The 22,500-nt window shown below is 43.7% G+C and overlaps 2 protein-coding genes across 2 annotated transcripts in view; one reads left to right on the forward strand and one right to left on the reverse strand.

The window, feature by feature from the left end:
• The window catches only part of LOC310791645 (intermembrane lipid transfer protein VPS13C-like), a gene marked incomplete at its 5' end in the record, with an annotated part of 249,586 nt that overhangs the window by 183,823 nt on the left and 43,263 nt on the right, over positions 1-22,500 (reverse strand). Inside the window, 5 exon segments of the mRNA XM_083653298.1 lie at positions 117-228; positions 571-640; positions 1,626-1,707; positions 1,967-2,107; positions 2,924-3,068. Coding sequence (XP_083509424.1) covers positions 117-228; positions 571-640; positions 1,626-1,707; positions 1,967-2,107; positions 2,924-3,068 — 550 coding nt within the window.
• LOC310791248 (putative nuclease HARBI1) lies at positions 4,682-10,631 on the forward strand. The gene is made up of 3 exons (XM_083652927.1): positions 4,682-5,664; positions 5,890-6,004; positions 9,709-10,631. The coding sequence occupies exons 1-3, from the start codon at positions 4,871-4,873 to the stop codon at positions 10,123-10,125; spliced, it is 1,326 nt and encodes a 441-aa protein (XP_083509053.1). The 5' UTR covers positions 4,682-4,870; the 3' UTR covers positions 10,126-10,631.

Consider the following 22,500-nt stretch of genomic DNA (forward strand, 5'->3'; position numbering starts at 1 on the left):
TCCTAATTTGTAACAAGATTACTTACTACGGCTATTAAAATAATCTAGAATCTTATATCTTATTTCACATTCTATATTTGTAATTTCTTCCCTGGTTGAATCCTGTTATTACCCACCTTCTGCTGGTCAGCCTGCGGATCAGCAGCTGGAGTGAACAGAGCCAAGATGGCTCCCAGGAAGCCCTGATCGATCTTCACTGCCATCTCCTGCACCAGAGCCATGAAGTACCTGCACACACACAAAAAACACAAAAACACATACACACACACACACACACACACACACACACACACACGTAAGCATTACGTGACGCTTCAGAAATCATAAAAGTGGTCCTTATTTGTGAAGATTATCTTGCTCAACACAAATATCATATTTCATAAACCTTTGTTAACCACAGACCTTACTTCAGGCATTTAACCAAAATCCCCATGCAAAAATCCCATTGACTTCCCGACGAGGGAACCAGGAAGTGCGATCATCCGACTGTTAGGACTTGCGGTGCTCTACAGATGGACTAAAACATGAGGAAGGGTCATGTGACCTTCACCACAACATGACTGGACTCACTTGAACTGCAGGACCTGGCTGTGCTCGTTGAACCTGGTGATGATGGAGACGTCGATGAACGGCTTCGGCTCTGAGGAGAAACACCGTTCAGGTTAATAGGCGAGGCAAGGTTGGCTAGTGTGTGTGTGTGTGTGTGTGTGTGTGTGTGTGTATAGCCCTTTTCCCACATGCGCTTTGTACCGCAAAATGACCAGAACGTGGTCTAATGCCTGCATGTGAGAAAGGCGCCGTGCCGGTATAAGCGCGACCCCGTCATCCCCGACATTTCACCACTTTCGACCCAGTCAGAAGAGCGGTATGCGCTTTAGCGGATACTAGTGAGAAACGGGTGCAGTCATTTTCCGCGACACTTTCATGGGCGAGGTGTACACACGTTGCTTAATGTTCCAGCGGGCATAATCTAATCATTCGCGCACATTAAAGCAAACTGGCGAAATGATCTTGTGATAATAAGAGCAGTAGCCTATGTCAGCTTCATGTGTGGGTGTGCTGATTTTCCCCTCTCCTCTCTGCTCGCTCTCTGGCCACAGTCCGTCCTCCTCCTTCAGTCACAGCCCGACAGGGACTAAGCAAATGCACGAAGCGAATTGTGGAAGTATTTTGCTTACGTTGCCGACAGCGAAGGCAAGCCCGGACACATCAAACGAAGCCAGTCTGTAAAAAGTGCTTCAACGCGACGCAGGTGAACGGATAAACATGCAAACTTATTTCACCATTCGGAGTTTTGCCGACACGTCACTCCCCACCCGCTCTGCAGTGCCGCCCCCCCCCACATACAGGCAATTTCGCTGATAGATTCCGACATGCGAGAGGAGAGGTGTGAAGGGAAATGTCCGATATTGACTTACAGGTAATTTTCCGGTACGCATGTGGGAAAACGGCTTATGTGTGTGTGTATGTGTGTGTGTGTGTGTGTGTGTGTGTGTGTGTATGTGTGTGTGTGTGTGTGTGTGTGTGTGTGTGTGTGTGTGTGTGTGTGTGTGTGTGTGTGCGTGTGTGTGTGTGTGTGTGTATGTGTGTGTGTGTGTGTGTGTGTGTGTGCCTGCATGGTCTACCTGAGTCCAGAGCGATGGACTTAGGAGGAGGAACAGGGTGGAACACGATGGGAAAGATGGCTCCAGGCAGCTGGTTGTCCACCTGAGAAACACACACACACGTACACACACACACACACACACACACACACACACACACGTACACACACACACACACACACTTGTTACCCCTTACATCAGACTGTGTATGAGGGTGCGATGATGATGATATGATGTGTGTGTGTGTGTGTGTGTCTGTGTGTGTGTGTCTGTGTGTGTGTGTGTGTGTGTGTGTGTGTGTGTGTGTGTGTGTGTGTGCGTGTGTGTGTGTGTGTGTGCGTGCGTGTGTGCGTGCGTGGTACCTGTAGCCAGTGCAGCTGGGCCCTCAGGCTCCTCTGGTGTTTGGACTGTTTGAACTCCACCTGGATGCCAGACAGGAAGTTCCTCCTCACCGGGCACGAGAAGGGTGCACGCATCACCATGGGAACCCGGCCGAAGTTCACCTGTAACGCGCACGCACACACACACACACACACAGTGATATACACTTGGGTCATATAGTCCCACCCCCCAAAATACACACTACGTCACATATGTAGTGTGATTGGTTGCGCTCATGAAAGGTCAGCGATAAGCAGGTCCAAACAGCAGAGCTGTTTTACCGTGGATCATGTGTAGGCGCCTTAACAACGGTAAGCAGTGAAATAATGGTCAGCAGCAGGGCAGAATGTGCAAAACTGGTAAAAAAAATATATTTTTCGAAATTCTGTGAATATTGTGATATCCAATATTATTGAAGATTATGTTGACTGGTGGAGTAGACGATGATGTCATGTACAAATGTACTGTAATACCCCGTTCAAGACAACTCGGAACACAGGAAAAAACTAGCTCCGACCTGTAAAACATGAATTGAACAGTAAGTCGAGGTCGGAATTACAGGTTGGAAATTCGGGTATCATTTCAGAGCTCCGGTTTGTGATTTGACGCCATCAAAATGTTTGTTGACCTACATGTAATTTGAGGTGTAATTATGCAATATGTGTTTACATTCGCTCTGATTATAGCAATATGTTGAATTCAGCTGCTATTTTACCAATTAAATTAGCTAGCTGTGTATGTTTTTGTAACTCCGATTTAAAAACGGCATGAACGCAACTATGCCATAGACCGGAAAATCCAAGTTGAAAGTTCCGAGTTCCAAGTTGTCTTGAACACAGCATTAGCCTGGACATTAAAGCATATGGATAGGATTAGCAGTTAAGACGTTATGTAACACTTTTAAAAGCATAGCAATTTTTAGCCGTGTGTGTGCGGACCTCCAGGTTGCTCTCCAGGCGGACCCAGCCCGGGTCAGTGTCCCCTGCCTGGTGCTTCTGGAAGGCCTTCTCCAGCAGGAGGATGTTCTTCTGGTTGAACGGCTTCCAGCGACTCTTGGGCCTCATCTCCCACACCACACCAGAGCTGAGAGAGAGGGTGTGTGGTGTGTCCATGTTTAAAGTCACAGTGAAATGTTAACTGACTTCCCATGTCACAAAATGAACCTATTTAACAATACATAAATACATGTTCTCATTGTAAAACATCCAATTTCTTCTGTATGGAAGCCCGGTGACGCAAGTGAGGAAAATATTTCTAAATGTCTAATTCTGATCTAAATAGTTTTCTCTCCTGTATTTATGAGTTAAGAACATTTTTTTTTTTATATATATAATTTTTTGGGGCATTTTTGCCTTCATTGGACAGGACAGCAGGGAGACCGGAAAGGTGGGGAGAGAGAGAGGGGGCGACACGCAGCAAATGAGCACAGGCCAGACCTGAACCCGGGTTGGCCACACAAAGGACCAAGCCCCTGTGGCACGCGCTCCACCAGGTGAGACACTGGGATGCCCCGACTTGAGAATATCTGAAAAAAGTTTTGTCAGGATCATCTTAAGTTCCTTGTTCATTTATTTTCATTTGTGGAAACAGTGTTTGTTGTGATACTTATTTTGGCTGCAAGAGTGCACTAATGCTTTTAGTCAAGATATAAGACAGAGTACTGCATTGCAGGAAGGTTGGTTCTGATCAGAGAACTGCACCCAGTTTGACCCGGTTCAGATCCAAACTTCCCTGGTAGGGGCAGAAAGGCATGATGGGACATCTATGCAAAGCAGCCATGGCGTCAGGCGCTCAGGACTGGTGGGCTGCGCGGCAGGGGCGATATTTTTTTTCCCATGATGGCGAAGGCTAGGCGAAGGCATGACCCGCCCCTCTCTGCCTCTGATTGGCTGACTGCACTCGGCTGCTCTCGCCAATATATTTAATTCAGTCACTAGTTGTTCATAAAGTGAGCAGCAGGTGCAAAACAATCGTTAAATCAACAAGCATGAGATGGCAGATGGCAGCATAGAATCAAAAGGTTATGTGTGAGATCAATAGCCTACTTGAATGTGTATTTTTTCTTTTCATTCTAAATGTCATCACCTTGTTTCTTCTGATTTATATTTCAATTCAAATACATGTCACTTGTGTTACAATGAGCTGAATTAAAGTTCAATGTAATGCAGTGACCCTGTTCTTATATCAGCCTTGATCATTCTCATGAGTCTTTCATTTTTTTTTTAGATTTCCCTATAGGCTACATACGTGCACTGCCAAGAGTAGCAGCAGTGTTATAAACCACAGGGCCAGACTATATTAAAACATAAACACACATGGCGTCTTTCATTCAGGCTAGCAAGCAAAACTGCTGTCTGTCTGATCCACTGAGTCTCACCCATTGATGTCTCACCACAGACTGTAGAAAGAGATGCAGGATAGCTAAGCGAATGTGATTGGATGAACATTTGACGCTAGGCCAATCAGAGGCAGAGAGGGGCGGGTCATGCCTTTTTTTCATCATGGGAAAAAAATATCGCAGCCCTCAAAGGATCCAATTCACACTTCCTCCTCCTCCCCCTTTGATCACATGACTCAAATTCCCCAACTCCCCTCCTCCCCACACCCACACACACACAGTCAGTATTCATGCAGCAGGCTGCTGCATGAGGAGAGAGAACATGCGGTCTCTCCAACACAGAGAGAAAGAGGAGCCCTTTTTGCACTGAGAACACGCGATACTGGTGTGAAGAAGGTCCGCCATTAGGAGCTCTCTGTCCTTTCTTTACACAACAAACCAGAAGGAAAGGAGGCGTGCCATGAACCGACGTTAAAAGACAACAGCGTGGACGTCTAGTGTGACGTGTAACAAACGCGCCGCTTCCCAAAACAACAACAACAACAACATGGCGCCGGAGTCGCCGCCAGACATGGCTGCTGTGCTTTTGGTAGCCGTTCATGTTCTGCAAATGCGAGCGAAGTTGCTGACGCTCCTGTTCCACATGATGGGAACAATGGCGGATTCGTGGGAGCAGATCGAGGCGAGGTTTGAGGAGGACCTGAAGAGGAGCCGGGAGCGCTTCGAGGAGGCGAGGCGCGCCAGGCTCAGGAGCCGCAGGCGGAGACGTTTGCTTCTCCTCGCACAGTGCGGACTGATCTCGGAGAGACGCATGTGGAGGAGAGAGAGACCACACGGGCCCGTGTTCTGGTCCAACGTCCTCAACAATTTCAACGACGACGAGTGGCGGAGTCACTTCCGTATGTCGCGGGACACCCTCGGCTTCATCTCGGAACTCGTCGGGCCACACCTGACGCGCAGGACGACAAACTGGCGGCAGCCTCTGGAGCCTCGGCTGCGACTCGCCGTGGCGTTGTGGTGGTACGCTACCCCGTGTGAATACCGCTCCATCAGTTGTATCTTTGGCGTCGGTGTCGCCACGGTGTGCGTGTTGGTACGCCAGGTTACCAGAGCGCTGAAGACGCTGCTCTATAAGCGCTTTGTTGACCTGCCGAGTGGCGCTCGTCTTCAGGAGACGGTGGACGCATTTGCCAGCCGGGGCCAGGGGTACCCACAGTGTGCCGGTGCCATCGCAGGCACACACATTCCCATCCCCACCCCCAATGTCGACGCACCGGCCTACTACAATCAGAATGGGTGGCACTCTATTGTCCTACAAGCTGTTGTTGACCACAGATGCTGGTAAGGAGCAGGGCATTTGTGCTAAAACAAAAATCAACAAGTTGGCCTTGCTAACTTTGTACTTTGTCACTTTAATACTCTGTTTATATCTTGTATTAAGTTGTAAATGTATTTGTACGTATTGTGTTGTCTGTGTATCTTATATAACTTGTACACCAACTACACCAAGCCACTTTCTGATTGTGATGAATGATCTGTACGCGTCTTGTCTTTTTGTCTCTCCAGCTTCACACATGTGTTTGTAGGTTGGCCTGGTCGCTCTCATGCTGCTGAGGTGTTTTCCAACTCGCCCATCTACAGGAAGGCCGAGGAGCAAGACGGGTACCTCTTCCCACGTGAGGTAAATACATATGTACCTCATTTTACAGTCATATTATCTGTAGATCAATCAATTTATTCAATTCTTAAAACTAACTTCTTTCTCTCTCTCTCTAAAAAAAAAAAAACTAACTTAAACTTTACCACTATTCCTTCCGAAGTTGTAGTTGTCATAGATTGTGTTGCATAGTTAATTGCTCTATTGCTGAAAAAAATGTGTTATTGTAAGTCGCTTTGGATAAAAGCATCTGCCAAATGTCGTAATGTAATTTCACATGTTGGACATCACCTGGTAGAACGTGTGCCATCAATGCTTAGTCCTTCACCCAGCTGACCCGGGTTCAAATCCAACCTGCAGTCATTTGTTGAATTATTCTCTCTCTCTCTCTCTCTCTCTCTCTCTACACACTTATGCTCCAAATAATGCTTTACTTCTTAAGACTAAGACAACGTCACTTTTCACATGTAATAATCATACAGGGTATGATAAAACACATACATGTAAAAATCACAGTGATACTGTGGCATATATCTGTACAGAGCTGACACACCTTACACCTTTCTGACAAACTTTCTGACAAAACTGTGTGTGTACTGCTACACGTATTTAACAGAGCTGACACACCTGACACCTTTCTGACAAAACTAACTGTGTGTTTACTGCTACACGTATTTAACAGAGCTGACACACCTCACACCTTTCTGACAAAACTAACTATGTGTGTACTGCTACACGTATTTAACAGAGCTGACACACCTGACACCTTTCTGACAAAACTAACTGTGTGTTTACTGCTACACGTATTTAACAGAGCTGACACACCTCACACCTTTCTGACAAAACTAACTATGTGTGTACTGCTACACGTATTTAACAGAGCTGACACCTTTCTGACAAAACTAACTGTGTGTTTACTGCTACACGTCTTTAACAGAGCTGACACACCTGACACCTTTCTGACAAAACTAACTGTGTGTTTACTGCTACATGTATTTAACAGAGCTGACACACCTGACACCTTTCTGACAAAACTAACTATGTGTGTACTGCTACACGTATTTAACAGAGCTGACACACCTGACTAGAGGTCGACCGATTAATCGGCCGGCCGATTAATTGGGGCCGATTATTGGCATTTTTAATTAATCGGCATCGGCCTGCAAATTTTTTTTTTTTTTTTTTTTTTTTTTTTTGGCAGGCCAGGCCAGGCCAGGCCACCGGGCATTTGCCCGATGTGCCCGATTATGCAGTCCGCCACTGAATGTGAGTCTTCTCATGCACCCATGAGCCTACTGTAACGTTACGTTTCCTCAGTCACCACCATCTTCTGCAAACACACTTCTCCCATCAAATGACAGCAAATCTAAACAGTTACATTATTATTATTATTATTATTGTTAATGTATAGAACAGTGCATGAATGAGTTCTCTGACATACTGCTCTCTCGCTATAGCCTACCAGTCACTACTGAAATCTATACCGCATAACCCAATGTATTTTTCTATTTAATAAAAAGAATAATCAAAAACATGTTACTGTACTGGCTAAGATAACATCTTATATTAGATGTAGGCCTACAGTATAATGTTATATTCGATTTTCAATGTGCATGAATGGATAATGGAAATCTAGGCTACTAGATTTCTTAAAAAAAAAATACCAACAGAAGAATATTGCACATTTTTTGGGGGCGCTACCCACACGTTTAGCTGTGTGTTTCTCATTCCACAAATGCACAATCCTTACAAGTTGTACCCCGTTGTAAAGGTGACTAATCAGGCTTCCAACTCTATAAAATACAATACCAATTGGTATTATTAAAGGGGAGAAATAATCGAGCAAATTAACGTTTCCAAACTTTTTTTGAGGAGTTTATTTTAATCGTATTTTATCGAATGAAAAAAATAATAATAATCGGCATTATATATCGGCCATCGGCCGCCCTGCTCTCTAAAGATCGGCATCGGCATCGGCCATTGAAAAAGCAATATCGGTCGACCTCTACACCTGACACCTTTCTGACAAAACTAACTGTGTGTTTACTGCTACACGTCTTTAACAGAGCTGACACACCTGACACCTTTCTGAGAAAACTGTGTGTGTACTGCTACACGTATTTAACAGAGCTGACACACCTTACACCTTTCTGACAAAACTAACTGTGTGTGTACTGCTACATGTATTTAACAGAGCTGACACACCTGACACCTTTCTGAGAAAACTAACTGTGTGTTTACTGCTACACGTATTTAACAGAGCTGACACACCTGACACCTTTCTGAGAAAACTAACTGTGTGTGTACTGCTACACGTATTTAACAGAGCTGACACACCTGACACCTTTCTGACAAAACTAACTGTGTGTGTACTGCTACACGTCTTTAACAGAGCTGACACACCTTACACCTTTCTGACAAAACTAACTGTGTGTGTACTGCTACATGTATTTAACAGAGCTGACACACCTGACACCTTTCTGAGAAAACTAACTGTGTGTTTACTGCTACACGTATTTAACAGAGCTGACACACCTTACACCTTTCTGACAAAACTAACTGTGTGTGTACTGCTACATGTATTTAACAGAGCTGACACACCTGACACCTTTCTGAGAAAACTAACTGTGTGTTTACTGCTACACGTATTTAACAGAGCTGACACACCTGACACCTTTCTGAGAAAACTAACTGTGTGTACTGCTACACGTATTTAACAGAGCTGACACACCTGACACCTTTCTGAGAAAACTAACTGTGTGTTTACTACTGCTACACGTATTTAACAGAGCTGACACACCTGACACCTTTCTGACAAAAGTAACTGTGTGTGTACTGCTACATGTATTTAACAGAGCTGACACACCTGACACCTTTCTGAGAAAACTAACTGTGTGTGTACTGCTACACGTATTTAACAGAGCTGACACACCTGACACCTTTCTGAGAAAACTAACTGTGTGTACTGCTACACGTATTTAACAGAGCTGACACACCTGACACCTTTCTGACAAAACTAACTGTGTGTTTACTGCTACACGTATTTAACAGAGCTGACACACCTTACACCTTTCTGACAAAACTAACTGTGTTTACTGCTACACGTATTTAACATAGCTGACACACCTGACACCTTTCTGACAAAACTAACTGTGTGTGTACTGCTACACGTATTTAACAGAGCTGACACACCTGACACCTTTCTGAGAAAACTAACTGTGTGTGTACTGCTACACGTATTTAACAGAGCTGACACACCTGACACCTTTCTGACAAAACTAATTGTGTGTTTACTGCTACACGTATTTAACAGAGCTGACACACCTGACACCTTTCTGACAAAACTAACTGTGTGTTTACTGCTACACGTATTTAACAGAGCTGACACACCTGACACCTTTCTGACAAAACTAACTGTGTGTACTGCTACACGTATTTAACAGAGCTGACACACCTGACACCTTTCTGACAAAACTAATTGTGTGTTTACTGCTACACGTATTTAACAGAGCTGACACACCTGACACCTTTCTGACAAAACTAACTGTGTGTTTACTGCTACACGTATTTAACAGAGCTGACACACCTGACACCTTTCTGAGAAAACTAACTGTGTGTGTACTGCTACACGTATTTAACAGAGCTGACACACCTGACACCTTTCTGACAAAACTAACTGTGTGTTTACTGCTACACGTACTTATACATCTGCGTTGCTCTCTCCACAGAAATCCATCACTGTTAACGGAGTGGAAGTCCCTGTGCATCTAATCGGAGACACAGCGTACCCCATCAGGAAGTGGCTGATGACGGGCTTCACACGCGACCACCTACTCGCTGAGCAGCAGAAAGCCTTCAACTTCAAGCTGGGCTCGGCGATGACGGTGGTAGAAAGTGCATTCGGACGTCTCAAAGGTCGCTGGAGGTGCCTGGCCAAACGAAATGACATTTCTACCTCCTTTGTGTCGGATGTTGTGGTCGCCTGTTGTATTCTACACAACATCTGTGAGATCCATAAGGAGCACTTCTTACCAGAGTGGAACACTGAGCATCCAGACCTCCCTGCTCCTCACAGTGTTGCTTACTATGGTGAACATGAACCGTCTCATGAAGCTATCCGGGATGCTATTATGTCCATTTTGTAGCTGTTTACACACGTCAGATGTCAGACCAGACAACAACAAACATGTAGGCTGTTTACACACGTCAGATGTCAGACCAGACAACAACAAACATGTAGGCTGTTTACACACGTCAGATGTCAGACCAGACAACAACAAACATGTAGGCTGTTTACACACGTCAGATGTCAGACCAGACAACAACGAACATGTAGGCTGTTTACACACGTCAGATGTCAGACCAGACAACAACGAACATGTAGGCTGTTTACACACGTCAGATGTCAGACCAGACAACAACAAACATGAGGGGGAAGCCAGTGAGATGTGTTGTCCAGATGTCTTGACCCATGTTTTAAGGCATAGCTGCTATAATGCACTTGCTATAATAAGCAAGTTGGATGTGTGTGTGAAAATGACTAGGTGTGTGATGTGCAAACACCTTCCATTATAATTGTGCAGAAGTGGATAGGAGGCACCCGAAAAACAAGCTTTACATTCAATGTGATGCTAAGATATTACTTGAGATTTTTTTTCCCTGCTTGAGTATGTAAATATTGTATATCATATTGATACATTAGTTTTTCATATTTTACTTTTTTTTACAGCGTGACATTCTTCAAGACGTTGGCTTTCTTTCTATGTATCTTTTTTTTTTTTTTTTTAACTCTTTATTTTATCAATTTTCAAAAAAGACAAAGACAGACAGACAGGTATACACAAATAGAAACAAAAACAATAATACAAATACAAATACAAAAAGAGGCAGCGAACAGGAGGTCTTTTTGAGAGAGGTATTCCAGGTGCAGATCTTCATATGTTAGTAACTTTGTTATTTCAAGAATGGCAGAGAGAGGAGAGAATGCTGGATGGAAGCGAGGGGACACAGAGAGAGATACAATTAAATAATACAAATAAAAAATAAAGAACCCTAGCCAGTCTCAGATTCCTGCAGGTAGCAGTCCCACTTTATCCAGAGGTTTTCACCCTTGTCTTTTTGGAGGCGGAGAGTGAATGTCATCTTTTCCATAAGATGTATATGGTTGACGATTCCTATGAAGAGTCCAGCAGTAGGAGGGCTTCTCTGGAGCCAACACCTGGTGATAGCTTTTTTACATGCAACCAATAATATTTTCAGGAGATAGGTGTCACTTTTACATAAACCATCAGGCATGATTCCAAAGTACAGTGTGAAAAAGGACATCTCAAAATCAAAACCCATTATTTTAGAAATCAGAACTCTCATGTCTTCCCAAAAGGGTTGGATATTTGGGCAGAGCCAAAATATATGAGCATGGCCCGCCTGAGTTGACCCACACTCCCGCCAGCAATGAAGCTGAGATCCAGTGAATTTAGATTTTTGTTTTGGTGTTATGAAAAAGCGAATCAGGCTCTTCCAGCCAAAGTCTCTCCAGGTCAGTGAGTTAGTGACAGAGCAATGAGCCCCCCAAGCCTGAAGCCACACCTCCTCCGATACTTCCACACCCAAATCCTTTTCCCAGCGCTGTCTTACATAATCTGTTGAGTTTTTATTCATTGATGTAATGGCGCTATACAGTTTTCCAACAATTCTTCTTGTGTCATCCCCATTATAAGCTTCTATAAAAGTGTGGATCAATCTTGAGAGAATTACAGGTTCGGACCCTCTAACCTCCTTCAGAAAATAATGACGAATCTGTAAGTATCTATAAAAGTCCTGTTTGTTAAGTTCGAAAGATCGGCTTAGGTTCTCAAAGCTATCCATTTCCCCATTTGACATAATTCTACAGAGGGCTGTAATGCCACATTTAGACCACTGTCTGTATCCATGATCGTTTACCGCCGGTAGGAAGTGTGAGTTGTAAGCTGGCCAGGCCAGCACTCTTATCTCTCTCTGGAGCTGGAATCGCCTGACCACCTCCATCCATATCTTGATGGAAAAATCAACACATTGGTTATTTAATCCAGATGTTTCCTTCATCCTGTCAGGACAACCCAGGATTGATTGAATTGGTATTTCTGATAGGGAGAATTCAAGGCTTTTCCACTTTGCTTCATATTTTTGGTTGCACCATAATACTAGTGGTCTGACCTGAGCAGACAGGTAATAATCTCTTAAGCACGGTAGGGCCATGCCCCCCCCCTCTTTCGGCAACTGTAATGTTGAATATTTTATTCTGGGTCTCTTTTTGTCCCATATAAATCTAGAAATATGTTTATCCCATTCCCTGAATTGACAGAGGGGGACCTCAACTGGCAGGGCTGTAAATAAATATAATAGTTTTGGGAGAATAGTCATCTTGACTGATCGTATTCTGCTGCCTATATCGAGGGGAAGCACGGCCCACCTGTTCATATCATCAAATATTTTTTTGTTGATCCGATCATAATTTATAGCATACAGGGAAGACATATCTTTTGGTAAATAGACACCCAGGTATTGGACATGTGGTAGATGCCAGCTAAAATTATACCTATTCACCAGTTCCTGATCAGGGGTATAGTTAAATATCAAGGCTTGTGTCTTATTAACATTAAGTGTGTAACCAGAGTAGCTCCCGTATCTTTTTAAAATCTCCATCAACAACGGCACTCCTGAACTTGGATTTTTTATCGTCACCAATACGTCGTCCGCATATAGACAGATCTTGTGTTCCACCCCCTTTATTATTATACCCTCCAAACCCTCCTCCTGTCTGATGGTTTGAGCCAACGCTTCAATAAAGAAATTGAAGAGGGCGGGGCTAGCGGGGCAGCCCTGCCGACAAGATCTCTGCAGGACTATACGATTTGACAAGCTGCCATTAATTTTTATCCTAGCCGTGGGGGCCGAATACAAAGATCATCATGGATCTGAAGAAAGAGATGACCAACAAGATCGACGTGCAACAGCTCAAAGAGATTGAAACAACATGTATGACTTTGAAAGACACATATGAGAAGCAGGTCATGGAAGTGAAGCTTAACAAATATCGCAGAGACACCCTTGACTATAAGAACAAACGTGTCTATTCCTGGTTGTCATCAGACGGCTCAGGATCTTATCAGAGATACCGACGCAGACGAGAAGAACACACAGCTTACAACGGGCTGTCCACGGAGGATTCGGGGAGCGACGGGCCAATGAGGGGCTCCAGACGGGAGCCTTTTTTAGGCGTACCCCCACAACGCAGGTACCAGACCAGAATTTGGGCCTCAAACGCCGCCCAACCCGAAGAGGAGGCAAGCGACACCGCCAGCACCGGCAGAGGGAGAGGGAATCGGCGGCAGAGGGCGAAAACGTGATCAACCTATCCAGCAGGTCCCTGTCTCCACAAGAAGCATCCATCCTCTCAAAAGGTTTATCCTTTATTCCCTCTGCTAAAGCTGATTCTTTCAGAACTAGGATTGAAATGTTTAAATTTTTGAGAAACATTAAACTGCGTGCTTTCTTTGATAAGGGAGCCCCCCACTCACGTCCTTTTTTGAATCCTTCACAGACTGTTCCTATTTCCACGTCTGAACCAGGCCTGAGGGCTAAAAGTACTTTTGTTCCGCCTGCCCTGAACCCCTCCGTGGCCACCTTTTGCCGACTGGTTGAAGAGGATGTAGCTACAAAGGTACACTTGTACAAAAATAAAATGAGACTCTATTCTAATATAGAGTTGCAAGAAAAGAAAGCATTACGTGCACTTTCTACTGATTCGACTATTGTTATAAAACATGCCGACAAAGGGGGCGCTGTTGTCATCCAGACTAAAGAAGCGTATACAACAGAGATCTTGAGACAACTTGGTAATACAGATTTTTATACTCCCCTAATGGGTGACCCCACACTTAAATTTTTTCAGAATGTTGAGCATTTTCTTAGTACAGCCCTTGCTAATTCTCTTATCAGCCAAAATGAATTCAAATTCTTGTTACAGAAGCACCCTGTGCGACCTGTGTTCTATACTTTACCTAAAATCCATAAGAGCTGTGTTGAGCCAGTGCCTGGTAGGCCTATTGTGGCTGGCACACAATCTCTTACTGAGCCTATTTCTCAATATCTTGACAGACACATTAAAGTGTTGGTATCTGATCTTCCTTCTTACTTGAAAGACACCACTGACTTTTTGAATAGGTTAGGTGCTGTACAGCTCACTGATGAGAATGTATTCTTATGTACCATGGATGTCAACAGTCTATACACTAATGTTCCTCATGTGGAGGGCTTACAAGCTCTAACACATTTTTTGAATAGAAGATCGACGCTTCAGCCCCCGACTGACTTTTTGGTTGATTTGTCAAGATTGATCCTTAATAGCAATTATTTTAAATTTGAGAATTCTTACTATCTTCAATGCCAGGGAGTTTCTATGGGTAGTCCATGTTCCCCTAATTATGCGAACCTCTTTATGGGAAAGTTTGAAGAAGACTTTGTATATAATAATAACCCCTTCTCCATTTTTTTGAAGTGTTGGTTCAGATATATTGATGATGTATTTTTTCTGTTTTCTGGGACACACTCTCAACTAGAGGAGTTCAATATTTATATTAATTCCAGACTACCATCTATTAAATTCTCTCTAGAATACAGTGAAGACACTGTCTCCTTCCTTGATGTTTCTGTAAACAAATCTGAACAACTACTGACAAAGGTGTATAGAAAACAGACAGACAGGAATAGTTTCTTGGACTACTCTAGCTATCATCCCCCCAGCCTCAAAAGAGGTTTGCCATACAGTCAACTTTTGAGGATTAGGAGGATTTGCAGTTCTGATCATATGTTTGAAGAGCAGGCTGCTGAACTATGTACAAGGTTCAGGGTAAAAGGTTTTAACAACACAATCCTTGAGAACAGCCTACAGAGAGTTAGGGGGTTGAAACGTGAGGACCTGTTGGTCCCGAAGTCCACCCCTGCCCGAGGGTCTAGAATAGTGTGTGCTGCTACTTTTTCACCTGCTTCTCAGGAAATAAAAAAATGTGTTTTAAGTCACTGGAATATCTTACAAAGTGACCCCCAAGTGGGCCATTTATTTGGCGAGCCTCCCTTGTTTGCTCAAAAACGGGCAAGAAATGTACGAGATATGATCGTTAGAGCTGACTGCTACACACGCCCCCCTGGCCCCTCCCATTTTTTGTCTGATGTACAGAATGGTAATTTTCCTTGCTTTAACTGTATTCAATGCAATGCTATGATCAGAGGAGAGACATTTTTCCATCCTCACTCTGGAAGAAAGTACTCGATTAAGAGTAGGATCTCGTGTAAAACTAAATTTGTTGTGTATCTATTGAAGTGTCCATGTGGGCTAGTATATATTGGAAAAACTATCAGAGAGTTGAAAACTCGCATTTCAGAACACAAGAGTAGCATTAGAAACAGAGATATAAAATCCTCTGTCGCCAGGCATTTTAATGAGTTTGGTCACGACGTGTGTTCCCTCAGGTTCCAGGGTATAGAACAGGTCAGTCCACTGAAGAGGGGGGGTGACAGAGACAAGGCCTTGTTACAAAGAGAGGCATTTTGGATACATACCTTACAGACAGAACACCCCAAGGGCTTGAACGAAGAACTTTTGCTAGGTTGTTTTCTTTAGGGGGTGCGTCGGGTGGATGTGCTGTGGGTTCACGCATGATGCTCTTGCACTGTAAGGCAGTGTGGGAGCGTCATGTGTGGACCTGCAGTATCTCTATCCGATGCATTCACTTATATGCATTTTATTATGTATTTTTCTAATTCTATTTTAATATTTTCTTACTGATTTTTGTTATTCTAATATGTTGACTTTTCATCTGTGCTTATTTAACACAAGTGTGGCCATCCAGCCTCATTCTTCTCGTCTGCAAAACATTATTGCATTCCTGCTGTGTAATATATACAGACTTATATACAAGTATACTGTTTAAAATTGTACCTTTATCTCTTTTTTGATATTCTCTGATGTTTTTGATATTATATTCAGTGGTATTTTATGTTGTGAGATATTTCCTAGTACTTGATAATGTAATTGATTGTACTTCCGGTTTGACACTATTTATACGTCATGTCCGTCTTCTGTCAGCACAATGCTGAGGAAGGCTCCACGCCGAAACGTACATTGTCTTGCTTGAAGGTAAATAAAACAACCCAAAGGAATTATTTTGAGTGCTGGTTTTTTGCCCCTCTCTTATTATTTTTTGAGCCGTGCACCGTAACTTTTTGGAACTTTTGAGAGTGCTCACCAGTCGTGACTTCTAGTCACTGACTATTTGGCCGAATACAAAGTCCTTATACTTTTAATGAAACCCTCGCAGAACCCAAATCTGGCCAAAACTTGATATAAGAATTCCCAGCCTACGGAATCAAAGGCCTTCTCAGCATCTAAGCTGAGAAGGATCGCACTACTTTTCTCTCTGTTGATATGGTCAATAATATGAATGGCTCTTCGGATGTTGTCATGGGTTTGTCTATGTCTTATAAACCCGGTTTGGTCCTCGTCTATCAGGAATGGCATCACCCTTTCTATTCTCCTAGTCAAAATGGAAGCGTACAGTTTATAGTCTGTATTCAGGACACTGATGGGTCTATATGATTTACAGTCTGATTTGTCTTTGCCCTCCTTCGGTATCACAGAAATAAAGGCCTCATTCCACGAAGGGGGGAGGTCCCCTTCCGTCATGACATGATTAAAACAAGACGTGAGCAGCGGAAGCATTATTTCCCTCATAGATTTGTAAAAATCCGGTGGATATCCATCTAATCCGGGCGATTTGCCCGATTTGAGTGATGAAATTGCTTTATCTATTTCCTCACTTGTGATTTCAGAGGTGAGTCTATCATTATCTTCCTTTCCCAATGAGGGAAGGTCTAATGAGTTTAAGAATTCCTCTATTGTATCTTCACTCGCCTTCTCAGGTTGGGTGTATAATGTTTTATAATATATTTCAAATGCTTTTTGGATGCTTTCCAATTTGGTGGTTAATTTTTTTGTGACGGGGTCTCGAATTTTAAAAATTGTGCTTTCAGCTTGTTGTTTACGAAGTCTCCAGGCTAATAATTTTGTCGCTTTTGGGCCGGCCTCATAATATCTCTGTTTCATATATCGCATTTTCTTCTCGACCTCTTCACTGTGTATTTTATCTATTTCTTTTTTAATATTTTTCATTTGTGGAAGGGCAGAGGAATCTCTGGTAGTACTATGAAGCCGTTCCAAATCTTTAAGTTTAGTTTCCAAATCAAGCAGTTTTCCAGCTTTTAGCTTTTTTAGATAGGATGAATGAGCTATAATTTTCCCCCTGAGAAAGGCTTTAGCCGTGTCCCACAATATCACAGAGTTGACCTCTCCATTATCGTTGTGTTGAAGGAATTCCTTCATATCATGTGTCATTTTAGCTTTAAATGCCTCACTGTTCAGCATACCTGTGTTTAATCTCCACACAGTTTCCTTTGGGGCACTGTCCAAGTGTAATTCTAGATATAGACCTGAATGGTCGGAGAGGTCCCTCTGGCCTATTCTACAGTCCCTAATTCTATGCAGGTCATTGCTATACATAAGAGCGTAGTCAATTCTTGAGTGAATGTCATGACGGGCTGAGTAGAACGTATAGTCCAATTCAGTTCTGTTCAATTTGCGCCATAAATCAACCAGACCCAAGTTTTGCAGCATTCTGTTCACTTTAGTTTCCAAAGGATTTATTTTCCTTGTTTTACTGGTTGTATCTAGTCTAGGGTTCAATAAAATATTCCAGTCACCTGCACAGACAAGGGTGCCATATGTTTCAGATGCCATTAAATCAAATATCTTCTTAAAGAAGGCTATAGTGCTTCCTGGGGGGGCGTATACGTTTAATAGAGTGATTTCTTTATGTTCAAGTTTGCCTTTGATTAAGACAAATCTGCCCTCCTTGTCTTTTATTTCGGTAATTAATTCAAAACTAATTGAGTTTGGTATGAGTATTGCGACTCCCCTTTTCTTTCCTGACTTGTGTGAGGAGTAGAAGGTGTTACGAAAACCCATTTTTTTTAGTTTTTCATGCTCGGGATCTGATAAATGAGTTTCTTGCCAGAAAGCTATACTAATCTTTTCTCTTTTCAATTTAGAAACCATTTTACTCCTCTTGATAGGATTATTTAAGCCATTCACATTTAAGGATAGAGTATTATAATACTGGAAATGCATTTCTCTCTTTTTGGTTATCTTTCTGTACCATTAGAAACCGCTGCTCAGACCTCAGAAACAAAAATACATGAACAAACACAAATAAGCCTCCGTAACTGTAAAACGAAACAAACCGGACTTCCAAATGAGAGGAATCAGCTTCTCCTCTCGCAGTGAGGGGGGTTAGCCACTGAGTGGGGCCCCTCGTCAGCAGACTGAAAAAGTAAACAGAAAACAGGCGGACCCATGCACGCCTTGTGACAGTGTGGCACATAGCCTAATTTTGCCTCGACCGTATCGGCCATCAGATACAATAATAAAAAAGTCACATGGAGGTCTTTTTTATCGTTACATTGTCTTTTCCCAATGATCACTCATTCATCTATCGGGGATATCCTGAGATGACCTCAGTCTTAATGGATCAACTTAAACGAAGCGGAAAAAAATATTAATACCAACGGTATATATTCCCATGGCTCAACTTACAGGCAGGGCTTTCTCTTAGTGCTATAAGGAGTAAATGGTTCACCAGCATCACCCGGTCTTCTCTGTCTCGCTCCCACCGGCTCGTTCACCATCTCTCTGGAATGGGCGAAGCCTCTCTCGTATGGCCTCACGGTAGTCATCTCTATCCCCACTTCGGCGCGGTCTCACATTCTCCCAGGGAAGGAGCCTGGAGAGGGTCTCCTCCGTGATGTCCCCCGTCCTTCTGGTTGTCTGGATTGGTCTCACCGGGAGGCCTCGCTGGGCCAAATCCACCGCCGCCTCCGAGGCGCTATTGTAGGTAACGATGCCTGAGACCAGGTGTACTCTCATTTTGGCAAGCGGGGTTTGGAAGCGGATCTTCTTCTCTTTGAGGACTTTCTTAATCGGAATATATTCCTTTCTCTTTCGTTGCACCTCCTCCGCGTAGTCGTGGTCGAAGTAAACCCTCTTGTTTTGTACGTGGATTTGTTTCTGCCAAGCAGCATGCAGGATTTTCTCTTTGGTCGTGAATTGCAGAAATCGAACCACGATTGAACGCGGGGACACGCCAGTCGGCGGTTTAGAGGCAAGAGCTCTATGAGCCCGTTCAATTCCGAGTTCATTTCCCTGTTGTAAGCCCAGAGATTCCCCTAGTTCTGTTTTAATTAGATCCTCTATGAACCGAGGCACGGAGGTGCCCTCTGCTTCCTCTTGAATCCCGTATATGCGGATATTGTTGCGCCTGGAACGGCCCTCCAGGTCTGACACTTTATCCCGCAATGCTCGCTGGTTGTCGAGTAACTGGATTAATGTGTCTTTTACGCCGATATCCCACTTCTCTGACCCTGCCATGTTTTTCTCCACGTCTCCCAGGCGCCGGGTAGTTTCCTCAATTTGGCCGGTGGCGACTTGAATCTTCTGATTGATTTCCGCTGTCAGGCCGTCAAGTTGGGCTTTCAAGTCCTGTTGAAAGCTGGCTCGAAATTCAGATAGTTCTTTTTTCATCTCCGACTTCAGATCGTCCATCTCTTTAGTCATTACTTCTTTCATCACTTTGCGAATAGAGTCGAGTGTGGTTGTCATGCTTTCTCCGTCCTCGTGAACGCCTTCTTTCCCTGTGTTAGCGGTAACCATGCTGGCGTCCCCGTCCTCGTGAACGCCGTCTTCCCCTGTGCTAGCGGTAGCCATGCTAGCGTCAGTGTCGCTGGCTTCTTTCCCGAGTTGTTTTTTCCCCTTCTTACTTTTTTTTCCTTTATCTTTCCTTGACCTCGTTGTCATAGATTTTCCCCCCTGCATTCTCCCATCGAACTAGGTGTGAATTATTGGGCTGGAGCACTTGAATTTGGGGGATTTTATCAGGCCGATATCAGAGCACTATTTTACGCTGCCATGCTGTAGCGTGTGCCACCGGAAGTCCTTTCTATGTATCTTAACAGCCATTGTTACATTTTGTTACAAATGTTGTGACATTTTCTAAGTGGGAGGTGGCGGCTATTTCCTGTAAATAAACTTCATTTTTTGATGATTCTTTCTTTCCTTGTTCTTAAATTCTAATCATGGTCAATCACATGTGTGGTGGTCTGCAGAAACATGTTGCTGCTGCACCTTGTTGGCAATGAGCAAAAGACGGTTGAAAATCAGTTTTTCATGTATTTTGAGTGATTTGGTTACTTTCATCTCCGTAGTACTGTTTAGTACATCACGGTGAATAATTATTTTCATAAAACAAGGGGAGAAGTATTGATTTTTATGGTTTTGGTGGAATGCCACTCTAGAAAATAAAATGTGGAATGTTTAAAGCCTTTCTCACATTTTACTTTTAGACACATAACATTAAAATACTAATAACTTTTGATCTGAGAGCTATAGTCATTCAATAAGTTATATACTCTATAGTGGAGAGTTTCTAATTTATGAAGATGTCTAATTCCCTCCATGTGAAGGTTTTTGCAGACCACACATACCAGTGGTTCACCAACTTGTTGATGTTAAAGGAACCATAAACTGATACTAATCAAACCCCCGTTTGACAAGATTTTGTGCCAGCGTCCCCCATCTGATAAGATTTTACCTTTAGATGTTTTATTACAGAAAGTGTGTGAAACCCATGAGCAAAACAGCCATACATGTCCTGCTTCCCCTCTCAAATGTCCCTCTATAATATAGATATTATCCTCTTGTCTGCCTTCAGTATGACTTTAGCATATAGATTCTATATGCTAAAGTCATACTGAAGGCAGACAAGAGGAGGATCATTGTTCATGTAAATGAACCACTCAGCCGTTGACGTCACCATGTGCTTGATGAGTGTCTGCTACATGTCCTGAATGTGCCCTCGTCACATCGGCTTGGAGAAAGTTCTCCTGCTTTCCCTCTGAAAGACCATGATACTTGTTCATAATGTCCCTCTATAGATATGCTGAAGACACTGAAGGTGGACAACAGATAGAAAAGAGGATGATCATTGTTCATGTAAAGTGACTTCTCTCACTCATTCATCTCACAATGTGCTTGATGGCTGGCTGTCTGCAACAGTTTGGGGAAGAAACACAAGTGTCCATGAACAGTAAAGGCTGAATTATGCTCACCCTGCCGTGAAGGGCGCGGGGGTGGAGCGAGGGGCGGGCGCGTCAAATTACGTAAATTTGTTGGGCGTGGTTATTCGCTAGCTCCAGCGGCCGCTCGCGTTGTGCCTGACTTTTTTTCTAACAGCGCGAGCTTCTCTCCAAACATGGCCGCATTCAAACCATTGAGCCCTGAACACTGAGTTGTGTTTTCGCCACATTTCTTGACCCATGTGGTAGGCTATAAACTTAGATTTGCAACTGTTCGTTTTTAGTCATTTCACCAAGTAAATGTGTTGTGTTGAGAGCATTATTGAGAGAGATTAAAAGCAGCACAGAGTAGTAGGCTATCAGGGCTGAGTAGTAAAAACGGCTTTCAGTAAAAACAAGTTTGGTGAGTCCTTCATGTGCTGATGTACGGTCGTTTGAGAGTGAAAGCGCACTCAGTACTGCACAGCGTTTCATTGCGACTTTTCACGGGCTGTTTTCACCATTGTACAATTATGCTGATCACTTTCTGAGTATAATGGCATCTGCCCCAGCGCGAGGTCTGCACGGTGACTCACGGAGACTCGCGGGGCCCCACCCCCACGGAGCTTTGCTCGAGCATAAGAGCACCTTAACAGTGCTCCAGCCTTGATGTTGCAGTGGAACAAGGTATAAAGCCTGGATTATGCTTGACGCTTTGGCCGGCCGCACGGAAATGAGAGACACGGAATCCGACGAGGAAACGTGTGGAGCTTGTATACTCTGTGTGGGTTTCTGCAGGTGGAATTGAGCGCGAGTCTTGAAAACTCCACTTTGTCCGCCCGTCCGCGTCCGCGTAGTTACAAATTTCGGCGTGCGCACGGCCGCTCGAAAACCGTCCGCACGGAGCCTTGCGGAGGGGCGTGTCTGCTGATTTGACGTCACTTTTCCGCGCGGACACTCGCGTTCCTCGCTGATGCGGAAAGCATAATGAGACCTTAAGCCAGAGGTTCTTACCAATAGACGATCTTTGGCGCAAATGCTTAGACATGTGACATAGTTTATTACGGTGCAAGCAGCTTTGTGTTTCCACTGTACACTGAGGATTGTACACAGCTGGAAAAACTGTCAGGAGGGGGGCTTTAAAGTGGAACTGAACCTGTTCGTGCATAATGAGTCAGTTTCAGACTGAAAACATAGTTTGTCTAAGATGACAGGTTGAGAGGCGGGTCAGAGTATCATGTCGATGATTTTATTTGACAATTCTGGGGACTGGATTGGGCTTTGGCCAATCCTGGCGTGTTCCGCCTCCAAATCGAGTGGGA

The sequence above is a fragment of the Poromitra crassiceps genome, assembly GCF_964638095.1.
Source record: "Poromitra crassiceps genome assembly, chromosome: 16".
In the NCBI taxonomy this organism is placed as follows: Eukaryota; Metazoa; Chordata; class Actinopteri; order Beryciformes; family Melamphaidae; genus Poromitra; species Poromitra crassiceps.

Excerpts from the sequence above, each read along its gene's own strand:
- LOC310791248 (XM_083652927.1), top strand. The coding sequence starts at position 4,871 with ATGGCGCCGGAGTCGCCGCCAGACATGGCTGCTGTGCTTTTGGTAGCC. Across the intron at positions 5,665-5,889 it reads GTTGTTGACCACAGATGCTG|CTTCACACATGTGTTTGTAG; the intron begins GTAAGGAGCAGG and ends TTGTCTCTCCAG. Across the intron at positions 6,005-9,708 it reads GGTACCTCTTCCCACGTGAG|AAATCCATCACTGTTAACGG; the intron begins GTAAATACATAT and ends CTCTCTCCACAG.